This window comes from Nerophis lumbriciformis, linkage group LG23 (assembly GCF_033978685.3).
Source record: "Nerophis lumbriciformis linkage group LG23, RoL_Nlum_v2.1, whole genome shotgun sequence".
NCBI lineage: Eukaryota > Metazoa > Chordata > Actinopteri > Syngnathiformes > Syngnathidae > Nerophis > Nerophis lumbriciformis.
Genome location: NC_084570.2, coordinates 40,259,893 through 40,277,777, shown reverse-complemented (window position 1 = coordinate 40,277,777; position 17,885 = coordinate 40,259,893). Strand labels below are relative to the sequence as shown.

At 43.4% G+C, this 17,885-nt stretch overlaps 1 protein-coding gene across 5 annotated transcripts in view; it reads right to left on the bottom strand.

Annotated features, from left to right (window-relative positions):
- Nucleotides 1-17,885, bottom strand: part of tti1 (TELO2 interacting protein 1) — a 49,132-nt gene that overhangs the window by 19,616 nt on the left and 11,631 nt on the right. For 2 of the 5 annotated variants that reach the window (XM_061985540.2, XM_061985543.2), the window contains exons 7-11: nucleotides 17,485-17,835; nucleotides 14,397-14,556; nucleotides 7,538-7,732; nucleotides 7,083-7,282; nucleotides 3,174-3,314 (exon numbers count right to left, since the gene is read on the bottom strand). In XM_061985540.2, the coding sequence (XP_061841524.2) occupies nucleotides 3,174-3,314; nucleotides 7,083-7,282; nucleotides 7,538-7,732; nucleotides 14,397-14,556; nucleotides 17,485-17,835 (1,047 nt within the window). Of the gene's footprint in view, nucleotides 1-3,173; nucleotides 3,355-7,082; nucleotides 7,283-7,537; nucleotides 7,733-14,396; nucleotides 14,557-17,484; nucleotides 17,836-17,885 lie in introns of all 5 variants that reach the window. The other 3 variants (XR_009817814.2, XM_061985541.2, XM_061985542.2) reach the window with 3 other exon arrangements.

The window sequence follows — 17,885 nt, the reverse complement described above, 5'->3', positions numbered from 1 at the left end:
CAAGACCAAGGCACACGTCATCACCTGATTCAAGGTGCACAGCACCTGTAAGACCAAGGCACACTTAATCACCCGATTCAAGGTGCACAGCACCTGCAAGACCGAGGCACACTTCATGACCCGATTCAAGGTGCACAGCACCTGCAAGACCAAGGCACACTTCATCACCCGATTCAAGGTGCACAGCACCTGCAAGCATACTTGCCAACCTTAGAGACCTCCTATTTCGGGAGGTGGGGGCTGGGGGGCGTGGTTGGGGGCGTGGTTAAGAGGGGAGGAGTATATTTACAGCTAGAATTCCCCAAGTCAAGTATTTCATATATATATATATATATATATATATATATATATATATATATAAAAATATATATATAAGAAATACTTGACTTTCAGTGAATTCTAGCTATATATATATATATATATATATATATATATATATTTTATTATATATATACCGGTACTGTACATATATATATATATATATATATATATATATATATATATATATATATATATATATATATACACATATAAATAAAATAAATTACTTGAATTTCAGTGTTCATTTATTTACACATATACACACACATAACACTCATCTACTCATTGTTGAGTTTAAGGTTGAATTGTCCATCCTTGTTCTATTCTCTGTCACTATTTTTCTAACCATGCTGAACACCCTCTCTGATGATGCATTGCTGTGTGGCACGCACAAAAGTGCTTTCATCAAATGCACTAGAGTCTGGAATCTTCTGTCTCTCCCTAGCATGGCCCAAAACCGGTCAATCTTTGCTTCCTGAGGAAGATCTTCACTGCCAAGCACTTGGTAGTCCACTACTTCTTCCCGGAGGCTATCCAGGTCCAATCGCAGCTGCGGCTTGGAACTTACAAGCGTATTTCTTCATCTTACTCGTCGTCGGCGTCGCCATGGCTGTATCTTCCTCGTTCTTCTGCTTCGTCTCCTTGTTGTGTGCGCAGTTGTGCACTCTCTAAAAGCCGTAGATGTTATAACGTGATTGGGCAGGCACGCTGTTTATATAGTGGGAAAGCGGACGTGAAAACAGGCTGACGACACGTCACTCAGGTCCGCATGGAGCTGGAGGGGGCGTGGCCTCCAGCTCCGGCTGTAAATCGGGAGATTTTCGGGAGAATATTTGTCCCGGGAAGTTTTCGGGAGAGGCGCTAAATTTCGGGAGTCTCCCGGAAAATTCGGGAGGGTTGGCAAGTATGCCTGCAAGACCAAGGCACACTTCGTCACCTGATTCAAGGTGCACAGCACCTGCAAGACACCACCTGCTACTTTTACAGCATAGCCTGCATGCTAGTTCAGGACTCCTGTTTCCAAGCCAATGTGTTGGACTTAAATCAGCAAACTAATGCATGACTGAGTCAGCAGCACCTCTGCTGGTTGCAGACAAGTACTGCACTGCATTTTCACCCATTCATTCAAGTCAAACATCATAAATAGGCAATTAAAAATTTGTTTTACTACTGAAACATTATTTTGTAACTGCATTGAATGTTTGAATGTTCTGAACTGTTGTTTCCATGCCATTGTGGTTCTGATTTACATGCTATGAGTGCAAGAATCATAGCATGTAAGCTAACGTCATTTTGTTCGTATTTAGTTAAAGTACCTACAGTTAGAATTTGTACCACCTTTTCTCGTACAAACCCCAAAAGCAGTGAAGTTGTCATATTGTGTAAATGGTAAATAAAAAGAGAATATAACAAATCCTTTTCAACTTATATTCAATTGAATAGACTGCAAAGACAAGATATTTCATGTTCACACTGAGAAACTTTGTTATTTTTTGCAAATATTAGCTCATATCGGAATTTGATGCCTGCAACATGTTTCAAAAAAGCTGGCACAAGTGGCAAAAAAGAGTGAGAAAGTTGAAGAATGCTCATCAAAGACTTATTTGGAACATCCCACAGGTGAACAGGCTAATTGGGAACAGGTGGGAGCCATGATTGGGTATAAAAGCAGCTTCCATGAAATGCTCAGTCATTCACAAACAAGGATGGGGTGAGGGTCACCACTTTGTCAACAAATGCCTGAGCAAATTGTTTAAGAACAACATTTCTCAACCAGCTATTGCAAGGAATTTAGGGATTTCACCATCTACGCTCCGTAATATCATCAAAAGGTTCAGAGAATCTGGAGAAATCACTGCACGTAAGCCATGATATTACAGACCTTCATTCCCTCAGGCGGTACTGCATCAAAAAGCCACATCAGTGTGTAAAGGATATCACCACATGGGCTCAGGAACACTTCAGAAAACCACTGTCAGTAACTACAGTTGGTCGCTACATCTGTAAGTGCAAGTTAAAACTCTACTATGCAAAGCCAAAGACATTTATCAACAACACCCAGAAACGCTTCGCTGGGCCCGAGCTCATCTAAGATGGACTGATGCAAAGTGGAAAAGTGTTCTGGGGTCTGACGAGTCCACATTTCAAATTGTTTTTGGAAACTGTGGACGTCGTTGTGACCTCCGGACCAAAGAGGAAAACTGTGGACGTCGTTGTGACCTCCGGACCAAAGAGAAAAATAACCATCAAAGTGTAAAAGGCAGCATCTGTGATGGTATGGGGGTGTATTAGTGTCCAATGCATGGGTAACTAACACATCTGTGAAGGCACCATTAACGCTGAAAGATACATACAGCTTTTTGAGCAACATATGTTGCCATCGAAGCAACGTTATCATGGACGCCCCTGCTTATTTCAGAAAGACAATGCCAAGCCATGTGTAAAAGAGTGCGGGTACTAGACTGGCCTGCCTGTAGTCCAGACATTGAAAATGTGTGGTGCAATATGAAGACTAAAATATCAGAAGGGAGACTGTTAAGCTATACATCAAGCAAGAATGGGCAATAATCCCACTTCAAAAATGTGTCTTCTCAGTTCCCAAACCTTTACTGAGTGTTGTTAAAATGAAAGGCCACACAGTGGTAAAAATGCCCCTCTGACAACTTTGCTGCCATTAAATTCTAAGTTCATGATTATTTGCAAAAAACAACAAAGTTTCTCAGTGTGAACACGAAATATCTTGTCTTTGCAGTCTATTCAATTGAATATAAGTTGAAAAGGTTTGTTTTATTCTCTTTTTATTTACTATTTACACAAGATGACGTATTAAAAAAGAAAACAGATGATATTACCCTAAAGGCTTGGAGGACAACTAGGGGGTCATCAGCGGTCAGTCTCTGCAAAAGGGGGGGCCAGCAGCGATGGGCCAGGGGCAACAAGTCATCTTCCCTCTCAGCAAGTACACTAATACACAGCTGCAGTACATCCAGTACCTGCAAGTACACAAATACACAGCTGCAGTACATCCAGTACCTGCAAGTACAACAATAATCATAGGAGGTTATAATCATAACAATAATAGACTACAATAATAAAAGATACAAATAATACTGGACTGTAATAATAATTATGATATTAGATAATAATAATAATAAAACATTATCCATCCATCCATCCATCTTCTTCCGCTTATCCGAGGTCGGGTCGCGGGTGCAGCAGCCTAAGCAGGGAAGCCCAGACTTCCCTCTCCCCAGCCACTTCGTCCAGCTCTTCCTGTGGGACCCCGAGGCGTTCCCAGGCCAGTCGGGAGACATAGTCTTCCCAACGTTTCCTGGGTCTTCCCCGCGGCCTCCTACCGGTCGGACGTGCCCTAAACACCTCCCTAGGGAGGCGTTCGGGTGGCATCCTGACCAGATGCCCGAACCACCTCATCTGGCTCCTCTCGATGTGGAGGAGCAGCGGCTTTACTTTGAGCTCCCCCCGGATGACAGAGCTTCTCACCCTATCTCTAAGGGAGAGCCCCGCCACCCGGCGGAGGAAACTCATTTCGGCCGCTTGTACCCGTGATCTTGTCCTTTCGGTCATAACCCAAAGCTCATGACCATAGGTGAGGATGGGAACGTAGATCGACTGGTAAATTGAGAGCTTTGCCTTCCGGCTCAGCTCCTTCTTCACCACAACGGATCGATACAGCGTCCGCATTACTGAAGACGCCGCACCGATCCGCCTGTCGATCTCACGATCCACTCTTCTCTCACTCGTGAACAAGACTCCGAGGTACTTGAACTCCTCCACTTGGGGCAAGATCTCCTCCCCAACCCGGAGATGGCACTCCACCCTTTTCCGGGCGAGAACCATTGACTCGGACTTGGAGGTAATGATTCTCATCCCAGTCGCTTCACACTCAGCTGCGAACCGATCCAGTGATAGCTGAAGATCCTGGCCAGATGAAGCCATCAGGACCACATCATCTGCAAAAAGCAGAGACCTAATCCTGCAGCCACCAAACCAGATCCCCTCAACGCCTTGACTGCGCCTAGAAATTCTGTCCATAAAAGTTATGAACAGAATCGGTGACAAAGGGCAGCCTTGGCGGAGTCCAACCCTCACTGGAAACGTGTCCGACTTACTACTTCAAAGCGATTCTGGACCACCATCTGCCACCTCAGGAAGGGGAACCAGTGCACTGTCAACACCGTGTATGGTGAGGATGGTGTTCTGCTGACCTCGACTGCGGATGTTGTGGATCGGTGGAGGGAATACTTCGAAGACCTCCTCAATTCCACCCACACGTTTTCCTATGAGGAAGCAGTGCCTGGGAAATCTGTGGTGGGCTCTCCTATTTCTGGCGATGAGGTTGCTGAGGTAGTTATAAAGCTCCTCGGTGACAAGGCCCCGGGGGTGGATGAGACCCGCCCGGAGTTCCTTAAGGCTCTCTATGCTGTGGGGCTGTCTTGGTTGACAAGACTTTGCAGCATCACGTGGATATCGGGGGCGGTACCCCTGGATTGGCAGACCGGGGTGGTGGTTCCTCTCTTTAAGAAGGGGAACCGGAGGGTGTGTTCCAACTATCGTGGGATCACACTCCTCAGCCTTCCCGGTAAGGTATATTCAGGTGTACTGGAGAGGAGGCCACGCCGGATAGTCGAACCTCGGATTCAGGAGGAACAGTGTGGTTTTCGTCCTGGTCGTGGAACTGTGGACCAGCTCTATACTCTCGGCAGGGTCCTTGAGGGTGCATGGGAGTTTGCCCAACCAGTCTACATGTGCTTTGTGGACTTGGAGAAGGCATTCGACCATGTCCCTCGGGAAGTCCTGTGGGGAGTGCTCAGAGAGTATGGGGTATCGGACTGTCTGATTGTGGCGGTCCGCTCCCTGTACGATCAGTGTCAGAGCTTGGTCCGCATTGCCGGCAGTTGGTCGGACACGTTTCCAGTGAGGGTTGGACTCCGTCAAGGCTGCCCTTTGTCATCGATTCTGTTCTTAACTTTTATGGACAGAACTTCTAGGCACAGTCAAGGCGTTGAGGGGATCCGGTTTGGTGGCTGCAGGATTGGGTCTCTGCTTTTTGCAGATGATGTGGTCCTGATGGCTTCGGTTCGCAGCAGAGTGTGAAGCGACTGGGATGAGAATCAGCACCTCCAAGTCCGAGTCCATGGTTCTCGCCCGGAAAAAGGTGGAGTGCCATCTACGGGTTGGGGAGGAGACCCTGCCCCAAGTGGAGGAGTTCAAGTACCTGGGAGTCTTGTTCACGAGTGAGGGAAGAGTGGATCGTGAGATCGACAGGCGGATCGGTGCGGCGTCTTCAGTAATGCGGATGCTGTATCGATCCGTTGTGCTGAAGAAGGAGGTGAGCCGGAAGGCAAAGCTCTCAATTTACCGGTCAATCTACGTTCCCATCCTCACCTATGGTCATGATCTTTGGGTTATGACCGAAAGGACAAGATCATGGGTAGAAGCGGCCGAAATGTGTTTCCTCCGCCGGGTTGCGGGGTTCTCTCTTAGAAATAGGGTGAGAAGCTCTGCCATCCGGGAGGAGCTCAAAGTAAAGCCGCTGCTCCTCCATAATAATATGCTCCTCCAGATCATAATAATAATAGATAATACTAATAATGATTATAATAATAATGATAATAGATAATAATAATATTGATAATAGCTTATAATAATGATAATAAATAATATTAATAAATAATAAGAATATTGATAATAGATCATAATAATAATAATAATAGATATTAATAATACTGATAATGATTATAATAATAATGATAATAAATAATATCAATATTGATGATAATAATAATGACAATGGATAATAATAATAATAATAATAATGATAATACATATTAATGATTATAATATATAATAATAAGGATAATAGATAATAATAATATTGATAATGTATTATAATAATAATAATACATAATAAGAATAATAATGATAATAGATCATGATTAAAATAATATTGATAATAGATTATATTAATAATAATGATAATAGATCATAACAATATTATTGATAAAAGATCATAACAATATTATTGATATAAAATAATAATAATAGACACAAATACTGATAATAGATTGCAACAATAATAATAGATAATGACAATGGATTACAATAATAATAATGATGATAATTATATATTAATAATTATAATAGATAATAACAGTATTATTGATAACATATAATAATATTGATAATAATAATATTGATAATAGATCATTATAATAGGTATATATAATAATATTGATAATGATTATAATAATAATAATGACAATAGATAATAATAATTTGATAATTGGTTAAAATAATAATAATGATAATAGATACTATATATTAATAATGATAATAGATAATAATAATGATGATAATAAAATAAAGATACAAAATAATAATATTGATAACAGATAAAAATACATAAAAATAATAACACTAGATAATAATAATGACAATGGATTATAACAATAATAGTAAGAATTCATATTAATAATTATAATAGATAATACCAATAATGATAATAGATAATAGTATTGATAATAGATAATAATAATAATAGATGATAATAATAATAATAATGATAATAGATAATAATAATATTGGTAATGATTATAATACTAATAATGCTAATAATAATAGATAATAGATTATACTAATAATAATGATATTAGATCATGATAATATTGATAATAGATTAAAATAAGAATAATAAGAATAATAATATTGATAATGATTATAATATTAATAATGGATGCTACCTTGAGTCGTAGCTGCAGACTGGAGTCAGACAGCAGGTGAATACATCGCTCCATCACTTCTTTGCTCATGCTCAGGTGCAAGGGAAGGTCCGCTTTCTCCTCGGGACTACCACCATCATAGTCATCATCGTCCTCTGCGGGGGGAGGGGCCAAGGGAAGGTCCGCTTTCTCCTCGGGACCACCGCCATCATAGTTCTCCTCTGCAACACAACACCATTGGTCACTTTACAAGTCTGCTTGACACTTTTCAGCCAGAGAACACACACCATCAAGCCCCATTCCAGCCATACCATCAAGGTCATCTTGCCCCATTCCAGCCATACTATCAAGGTCATCTTGCCCCATTTCAGCCATACCATCAAGGTCATCTTGCCCCATTCCAGCCATACCATCAAGGTCATCTTGCCCCATTCCAGCTATACCATCAAGGTCATCTTGCCCCATTCCAGCCATACCATCAAGGTCATCTTGCCGCATTCCAGCCATACCATCAAGGTCATCTTGCCTCATTCCAAGGCCCTCTGCCAGATCTTTCTGCTTGCGGTAGTCCAGCAGGAAGTGGCGGACATCAAAAACGTCCTGGTCAGCAGAGATCTGCTGGCTTCTACAAGACTTTTTGGTCCTGTTGCAACTGGAGGGAAACCACTTTGCTGAAAGGAAATCATTGTATTAATGTCACTTACTTTGTAAATATTCAATAATCAATCATTGTATTAATGTCACTTGCTTTGTAAATATTCAATAATCAATCATTGTATTAATGTCACTTACTTTGTACATATTCAATAATCAATCATTGAATTTATTATGCTGAATTTCCCCTAGGGATCAATAAAGTACTTTCTATTCTATTCTATTCTATTGTGTTAATGTCACTTACTTTGTAAATATTCAATAATCAATCATTGTATTTAGACTTAGACTTCCTTTTATTGTCATTCAAATGTGAACTTGAATGTGAAGAAGTTGCATTAGCTGCTTGTAGTGCAGGGTAATAGAGCAATAAGGTGCAGATATAAATCAATAGATTACTGTACAGATAAATATCTTGCAGGTTTATGGATGTATGTTATATTGTCTTTATATTCCAGCCACTTAAATTCATTTTGGGGGGGGGGGATTGAGGGGATTATTATGATGCGTTCAAAAGTCTTATGGCCTGAGGGAAAAAGCTGTTACACAACCTGGAGGTTCTGCTACGTAGGCTGCGGAACCTCTTTCTAGAGTCCAGCAGTGAAAACAGTCCTTGGTGGGGGTGGGACGAGTCTCTGCAGATTTTCTAAATCCCTGGTCAGGCAGCGGCTTTTTGCAATCTCCTGGATAGGAGGAAGAGGAGTCCTGATGATCTTCTCCACTGTCCTCACCACTCTCTGGAGAGACTTCCAGTCTGAGGCACTGCAGGCTCCAGTACAGACAGAGATGCAGTTGCTCTCTATAGTGCCTCTGTAGAATGTGGTGAGAATGGGGGGAGGGAGCTGTGCTCTTTTCATTCCACGCAAAAAGTGCATGCGCTGCTGAGCTCTTTTTACAAGAGCTCCGGTGTGTAGGGACCAGGTCATATTGTCAGTTATCTGCACCTCCAGGAACTTGGTGCTGCTTACCATCTCCACTGCTGTGCGTGCCGTTGATGAAGAGTGGAGTGTGGCTGGACTGGTGCCTCCTGAAGTCGACCATGATTTCCTTGGTCTTGTCGATGTTCAGGACCAGGTTGTTGGTTCTGCACCAGTCAACCAGATGTTTCACCTCCTCCCTGTAGTCCATGTTGTTGTTGTCACGGATGAGGCCCACTACTGTTGTGTACTTCACAATGTGGTTAGTAGTGGACCTGGCGCAGCAGTCATGGGTCATCAACGTGAACAGCAGCAGTCTTTGGACGCAGCCCTGGGGGGAGCCGGTGCTCAGGGAGATGGCACTGAAGGTGTTGGTGCCCCCTCTCACAGACTGGGGTCTGTCTGTGAGGAAGTCAAATGCCAGTTGCATAGGGGGGTACTGAATCCAAGGTTTGCTCACCAAGTGCTGCGGGATTATGGTGTTGAACACTGAGCTGAAGTCCAGAAACAACATCCGCACGTGTGTGTCTTTTCCTTCTAGCATGAAGGAGTGCAGGTGGAGTGCAGAGGTGATGGCGTTCTCTGTGGAGCGGTTAGGGCGATAAGCAAACTGTTATGGGTTGAATGTGGGGGGAAGTCTGGAGACAATATATTCCTTTACCAGCCTCTCGAACCACTTCATTATGATGGGGGTGAGTGCCACGGGGCGATAATCCTTGAGGGATGTGGGTTTTTTTAGGTACTGGGATGATTGTAGTCGTCTTAAAACATGATGGTAATGTCTGTGAGAACCCCAGCCAGCTGGTCTGCACATCGCTTTAGCACCCTGCCCGGAATGTCATCAGGTCCCGCTGCTTTCCGGGGGTTCACTCTCCTCAGGGTTTTACGGACATCCGCTGCGTCCAGGTTGAGCGGCTGCTCATCAGGGCGAGGGATGGATTTCCTCCCCGTAGTGGTGTTAAGTGCCTCAAACCTCGCAAAGTGGTTGTTGAGGTCGTTGAGAAAGCTGATGCTGTTGTCACAGGGACGGGAGGCAGCTTTATAGTCCGTGATGCCATGTATGCCCTGCCACATTCGTCTAGTGTTCGTGGGGTTCTCCAAGAAGTCATTCACTTTCTGACTGTGAGCACGCTTTGCAACCCTAATGGCATGGTTCAGGTTAGCTCTGGCTGTTTTAAGTGCTACCATGTCGCCAGATTTAAAAGTGTTGTTTCGAGCCTTCAGCATTGCACGTACCTCACTGTTCATCCAGGGATTCTCGTGTGGGGATGTTCTTGATCACACTAGCATCCTCCATGCACTTCTGAATGTATGCAGACACAGACTCTGCATACTCCTCCACACGTGTGATGATTTTCTGTGGCAGCTGCCTTGAACATGTCACAGTCTGTGCTTTCGAAGCAGTCTTGTAATGCTTCCATTCCTCCCTCTGGCCAGGTCCTCACCTGCTTCACTGTAGCTTGCTTTCTGATCAGCAGAGGCTTGTATGCAGGAATTAGCATCACAGAGAGATGGTCTGAGGAGCCAAAGTGGGGGCGGGGTGCAGCTTTGAATGCCAGCTTGATGTTGCTGTGGACCATGTCTAACTTGCTTCCCCTTTGGTTGCAAAATTCACCATATTGATGGAAATGGGGGAAGACAGTTTTCATGTTAGCTTGATTAAAGTCCCCTGCCATGATGAAAACTCCCTCTGTTTGGATTGCAGTTCATTGATGGAGCATTACAAAGCATTTAAGGCTTGTTTGGTGTTAACTAGTGATGGGTTGATGAGGCGTCATGAAGCGTTTCAACACATTGCAAAACTGTATTGATACTGTGTCACTAAATACTGACATCGGCTGGACATTAAAAATCCCTACAGGCAACCTATGGACCGACTCAACTGACACTGATTTTATGACCTAGTACAGTGGTTCTCAAATGGGGGTACGCGTACCCCTGGGGGTACTTGAAGGTATGCCAAGGGGTATGTGAGATTTTTTTTAAATATTCTAAAAATAGCAACAATTCAAAAATGTATAAATATATTTATTGAATAATACTTAAACAAAATATGAATGTAAGTTCATAAACTCAGTGAAGCACAAGCTCAGGTTTGTCACTAAAATGTCTGTCAAAAAGAACTGTGAAAAGAAATGCAACAATGCAATATTCAGTGTTGACAGCTAGATTGTTTGTGGACATGTTCCATAAATATTGATGTTAAAGATTTTTTTTTTTGTGAAGAAATGTTTAGAATTAAGTTCATGAATCCAGATGGAGCTCTAATACAATCCCCAAAGAGGGCACTTTAAGTTGATGATTACTTCTATGTGTAGAAATCTTTATTTATAATTGAATCACTTGTTTATTTTTCAACAAGTTTTTAGTTATTTTTATATCTTTTTTTCCAAATAGTTCAAGAAAGACCACTACAAATGAGCAATATTTTGCACTGTTATACAATTTAATAAATCAGAAACTGATGACATAGTGCTGTATTTTACTTCTTTATCTTTTTTTTTTTCAACCAAAAATGCTTTGCTCTGATTAGGGGGTACTTGAATTTAAAAAAAATTCACAGGGGGTACATTGCTGAAAAAAGGTTGAGAACCACTGACCTAGTATATACAATAATATAAACCAAGTCATTGTATTTCATTTAGGATTATTTCATAACTTCATTTAAATAAAATATATTTTTTGTCTTTTTTAGATACAGTCAATAAATAATGTGAACATGTATCATAACATGGAAATCTAAGAGAACGTGTTGTGAATGAGGATGCTTGTGGACCTGGAATTTTTTTTTTTTTTTACACATTTTTTTTTTTTTTTTTTTAAACAGTTTTTCCAACGTATTAAATTTTAGACGCTTTCTCTTCTTAGTTATTATTTCTCCGGCTGTAGAAAATACCCTTTCACAGGGCACAGAGGAGGCGTCAGTGCGACACAGTTCGCGTATCGGTCACGTGACCAAAACAGCTCATGATCGGTCACGTGACTTTCTAAAAGCGGTACGCGCACCGACACAGGGTTTCGCTCTATGAGCTCGACGCATGCGCCGATGCATCGGTGTTGCCGGACCCATCACTAGTGTTAGCACTGGGAGGAATGTACACTGCTGTGAAGATCATAGCACTGAATTCCCGGGGTAAATAAAATGGCCTGCATTTTATAGTTACCGTAGTAGTTCTACATCAGGAGAGCAGTGACATGAGACTATCTTCCCATTGTTGCACCAGTTGTTGTTGATGTATATGCAAACACCACCGCCTCTGGATTTACCAGTGAGAGTGCTGCTCCTGTCCCACCGAAACATTGTTAGCCCCTCGATGCTAATTGCTTCGTCCGGAACAGAGGGTTTTAGCCACGTGTTTGTGAGAAATATGGCGCAGCAGCCCCTCATCTCCCGTCTTGCATTTAAATTTAGTCCAGTTTCCTCTCCAGGGAGCGGACATTTGAAAGCAGGATGGAAGGAAGCGGCGTTCTGTGAGGATTAGCTTTTAGCTTTTGTTGCTTCCGATCACACCGCTTACATCTCCTCCGTCGACGGTGCCCGCTGGTACTTGGCTCCGCTGCTTCACAGGCCGCTGGATGTAGTCGGCGCAGTATTCCCATGCTACCAAGGAGGTCCAGCATATACGCATCTTTTGGTCTAAAACTGGTCGATTTATTTACATCTAAAATTGTCTGGCGGTTGTTTGTTACTATGGAGTGACTACGCTGGAAGTTAACTTTGAAATTCACGGAATTTACCGAAATATTTGCCAAAAAAGTTCCATTACTACCACGAGCCTCTGCAGCCGAGCAGGGTGCCACCATATTTATGTCACTTACATTGTAAATATTCAATAATCAATCATTGTATTTATGTCACTTACATTGTAAATATTCAATAATCAGTCATTGTATTTATGTCACTTACATTGTAAATATTCAATAATCTATCATTGTATTTATGTCACTTACATTGTAAATGTGAAATATTTTGTTCAATAATCAATCAAAGTGAAATATAAGCTTTACTAATTGTGTTTATTATTTGAAGTAATTTAACAGTCATTATCATCATGAAATATCATCAGCCAATCAGGAGGTGGTGGTGGGTGGGATCAATGATCTCATTGGTTGAACTGAAATGGGTTTATTAATATATTTAATATGAATGAAAAATTTACAATATTGGAGTTATTTTAGAGCAAGCACAATTGAAATATATAAGTTGAACATCCTGGTGTTGGATACATCTACTAGTAACTATAAAGTATTTCTACTTTAGTAAAAAGTACTACCTAGTGATGTCATGAGTGAGTAGAACTATCATAAATACATGTGTACTGTAGTAGTAAAAAGTCAAAGGTACTACCTAGTGATGTCATCAGAGAGTAGAACTATCATAAATACATGTGTACTGTAGTAGTAAAAAGTACTACCTAGTGATGTCATGAGTGAGTAGAACTATCATAAATACATGTGTACTGTAGTAGTAAAAAGGCAAAAGTAGTACCTAGTGAAGTCATGAGTGAGTAGACTATCATAAATACATGTGTACCGTATTTTCCGCACCATAAGGCGCCCTGGGTTAAAAGCCGCGCCTTCAATGAACGGCATATTTCAAAACTTTGTCCACCTATAAGCCGCCCGGTGTTGTAAGCCGCATCTAACTGCGCTAAAGGAATGTCAAAAAAACAGTCAGATAGGTCAGTCAAACTTTAATAATATATTAAAAACCAGCGTTCTAACAACTCTGTTCACTCCCAAAATGTACGCAAATGTGCAATCACAAACATACGTATATCAACATGGACAGAGCTGCGTGAAAAAAGCCACCCGGCCTCTTCGCGTAAACTTAAACTTACCTTAACCACTCGCTCATCTTTTCTTCATCCATCCCTTCGAGTTAGCTTTTATGATGACGCCGGCTGGAGAGGTCTCTTTTGGCAAGGTCTTCCTTTTGAATATCACCATGGGTGGAAGTTTCTGGCCATTAGCATGGCAAGCTAGAACCACAGTGAAGGATGACTTCTCATTCCCTGTGGTGCGAATATTCACCGTACGTGCTCCCGTTCCACAGTGCGGTTCACAGGAATATTAGTTGCTGTGAAATAGTACCGGTAATCCGTGTGCGGATGGAGAGATTGCGTCTTTTCATGAACCGGATCCCTGACGCTTAGTAGGAGCCATTTTGTGGTCTTTACAGATGTAAACACACAAAGGAAATGAAACGTACGGTGATATCCGCGCTCTTTTTCTTCTTCTACGCGGGCGGGTGGTTGCTTACAGTAGAAGAAGAAGCGCTTCCTGTTCTATGGGGGCGGGTGCTTACCTTGGCGGTTGCTTGCGTAGAAGAAGAAGCGCTTCCTGTTCTACCGGGAAAAAAGATGGCGGCTGTTTACCGAAGTTGCGAGACCGAAACTTTATGAAAATGAATCTTAATATTTATCCATATATAAAGCGCACCGGGTTAAAAGCCGCACTGTCAGCTTTTGAGTAAATTTGTGGTTTTTAGGTGCGGCTAATAGTGCGGAAAATACGGTACTGTAGTAGTAAAAAGTAAAAAGTAGTACCTAGTGATGTCATGATTGAGTAGAACTATCATATATACATGTGTACTGTAGTAGTAAAAATTAAAACGTACTACCTAGTGATGTCATCAGGGAGTAGAACTATCATAAATACATGTGTACTGTAGTAGTAAAAAGTACTACCTAGTGATGTCATCAGAGAGTAGAACTATCATAAATACATGTGTACTGTAGTAGTAAAAAGTCAAAAGCAGTACCTAGTGATGTCATCAGAGAGTAGAGTACAGAACAGAAGGTAGCAGCCATGTGTTGATAGTTGAGGTCCAGGGCCATCAACACGTCATGGAGCAGGTCTGCCATTAGAGGCAGCTGAGAGCACTCACTGTGTCTCAACATCACCGTCAGCACACCTGGAGCCTGCAGCACACCACAAAGACCAGTTATAGTCTTAATACTGCACGTTACATGTTCTAGTCTTAATACTGCACGTGGACATGTTCTAGTCTTAATACTGCATGTGGACATGTTCTAGTCTTAATACTGCATGTGGACATGTTCTAGTCTTAATACTGCACGTGGACATGTTCTAGTCTTAATACTGCACGTGGACATGTTCTAGTCTTAATACTGCACGTGGACATGTTCTAGTCTTAATACTGCATGTGGACATGTTCTAGTCTTAAGTCTGCACCTGGACATGTTCTAGTGTAAATACTGCATGTGGACATGTACTAGTCTTAAGTCGGCACCTGGACATGTTCTAGTCTTAAGTCTGCACTTGGACATGTTGTAGTCTAAATACTGCATGTGGACATGTTCTAGTCCTAAGTCTGCACCTGGACATGGTTTAGTCTAAATACTGCATGTGGACATGTGCTAGTCCTAAGTCTGCACCTGGACATGTTCTAGTCTAAATACTACATGTGGAAATGTTCTAGTCCCAAGTCTGCACCTGGACATGTTCTAGTCTAAATACTGCATGTGGACATGTTCTAGTCCTAAGTCTGCACCTGGACATGTTCTAGTCTAAAGTCTGCATTGGACATTTTCTAGTCTAAAGACTGAATTGGACATGTTCTAGTCTAAAGTCTGCACCTGGACATCCATCCATCTTCTTCCACTTATCCGAGGTGGGGTCGCGGGGGTAGCAGCCTAAGTAGAGAAGCCCAGACTTCCCTCTCTCCAGCCACTTCGTCCAGCTCCTCCCGGGGGATCCGAGGCATTCCCTGGCCAGCCGGGAGACATAGTCTCCCCAACGTGTCCTGGGTCTTTCCTGTGGCCTCCTACCAGTCGGATGTGCCCTGAACACCTCCCTAAGTAGGCGACCGGGGAGCATTATGACCAGATGCCCGAAACACCTCATCTGGCTCCTCTCGATGTGGAGGAGCAGCGGCTTTACTCATGTAGATTAGTTGGGCAAACAGTTCCACGACCAGGAAGAAAACCTCACTGTTCCTCCTGAATCCGAGGTTTAACTATTTGGCCTTGCCTCCTCAGCCTCTCCTTACCGGAAAGGCTGAGGAGTGTGATCCCACCATAGTGGGAACACACCCTCCGGTTCCCCTTCTTAAAGAGAGGAACACCACCCTGGTCTACCAACCCAGAGGTACCACACCTGATGTCCACGCAATGTTGCAGAGTCTTGTCAACCAAGACAGCCCCACAGCATCCAGAGCCTTGAGGAACTCCGGGCAGATGTCATCCACCCCCGAGGTCCTGCCACCGAGGAGCTTTTTAACTACATCGGCAACCTCAGTCTCAGAAATAGGTGAGTCCACGACAGATTCCCCAGGTGCTGCTTCCTCATAGGAAGAAGTGTAGGTGGGATTGAGGAGGTCTTCGAAGATTCCCTCCACCGATCTACAACATACTGAGACTAGGTGAGCAGCACACCATCGCCACCATACACGGTGCTGACAGTGCACTGCTTCCCCCTCCTCGACAGGCATAAATCACCTTGCAGCCACAGCTCTGATCTGCCCCCTCGACAATAGAGGTACGGAACATGGTCCACTCGGACTTAATACCCAACACCGCCCTTGTGACATGTTATTCCGGAGGTGGAATTGAAACTCTCTCTGACGGGAGACTCTGCCAGACGTTTCCAGCAGACCCTCACAATGCGTTTGGACCTACCAAGTATGGCCGGCATCCTCCCCCACCATCGGAGCCAACTCACCACCAGGTGGTGATCAGCAGAAAACTCTGCCCCTCTCTTCACCCGAGCGTCCAAAAATTGTGATCTCAAATCCGATGACAGCCACAAAATCAATTATGGAACTGCGGCCTAAGGTGTCCTGGTGCCAAGTGCACATATGGACACCCTTATGTTTGAACGTGGTGTTTGTTATGGACAATCTGTGATGAGCACAAAAATCCAATAACAAAACACCCCTCGGGTTCAGATCCGGGCAGCCCTTCCCCCCCAATCACGCCTCTCCAGGTTTCACTGTCATTGCCAATGTGAGCCATACAGTAGAACAAGAGAATCACCCAAGGGAGGACTCTCCTTTTTGGGTTCCCTTGAGGGAGTCCTGGAGACTCCTCCCTCGAGGGAATCCAAAAAGGGCAGGTACTCTTTGCCGCTGTTTGGTGCGTCAGCACAAACAATCAGGACCAGTTCCCCCCACCCAAAGGCAGAGGGAAGCTACCTTCTCATCTACTGGGTTAAACTCCATCGTACAGGCTCTGTGTCGGGGGGAAACAAGAATTTCTACCCCAGCTCGTCGCCTGTCACTGCTTGGGGGAAGGAGGCTGAGCTGGTGCGTGAGGTGGGGAAATTCCGGCTGGATATAGTTGGACTTACTCTGACGCACAGCAAGAGCTCTGGAACCAGTCCTCTCGAAAAGGGCTGGACTCTCTTCCATTCCAACACCTGGACATGTTCTAGTGTAAAGACTGCATTGGACATGTTCTACTCTAAAGACTGCATTGACGTACTTATTATTTAGTTTTGAGTCACTGCAGTTCTTCTTTTATTATATTTTAGGTTTACCTGCGGATACCACATTTATGTTTACCTGTGAATACCATATTTAGGTTTACCTGCAGATACCACATTTATGTTTAGCTGCGGCTACCACATCTAGGTTTACCTGCGGGTACCACATTTAGGTTTACCTGCGATTACTACATTTAGGTTTACTTGCAGATACCACATCTAAGTTTACCTGCGGATACCACATCTAGGTGTATTTGCAGATACCACATTTAGGTTTACCTGCAGATACCACATTTAGGTTTACCTGCCGATACCACATTTAGGTTTACCTGCCGATACCACATCTAGGTGTACTTGCCGATACCACATTAAGGTTTACCTGCCGATACCACATTTAGGTTTACCTGTGGATGCTGGCCGAGCCTCTGCAGGTTGAGGGAGATGTCGTTAAGCAGGTAGTCGGAGTTTTCAGCGATCATGTCCTTGAGAGACGAGTACCCGCAGGCCTCGCTGATGGCCCACATGGCGTTGAGCGCCGCTTGGCCGATGAGGAGCGTCTCCTCCCCTGCTTTCTCCAGCACAGGGTACAGTGATGTCATCAGCAGGGGACGGAAGTCCCGCCCGAGGGCCTGAGCCAAGCATGCCACGCCCTCCAGCTGGATGCACACCTGCCAGATGTTGCTGTTGAGCTGGCGCAGGGTGGCCATGGAGGAGGAGGAAGGCTGAGGAGTGTGGGTCATGGAGAACATCAGGAGCTACAAAGAAGGAGCAGACAAACGGAGATAATGATGTCGTGTTTGTGCTG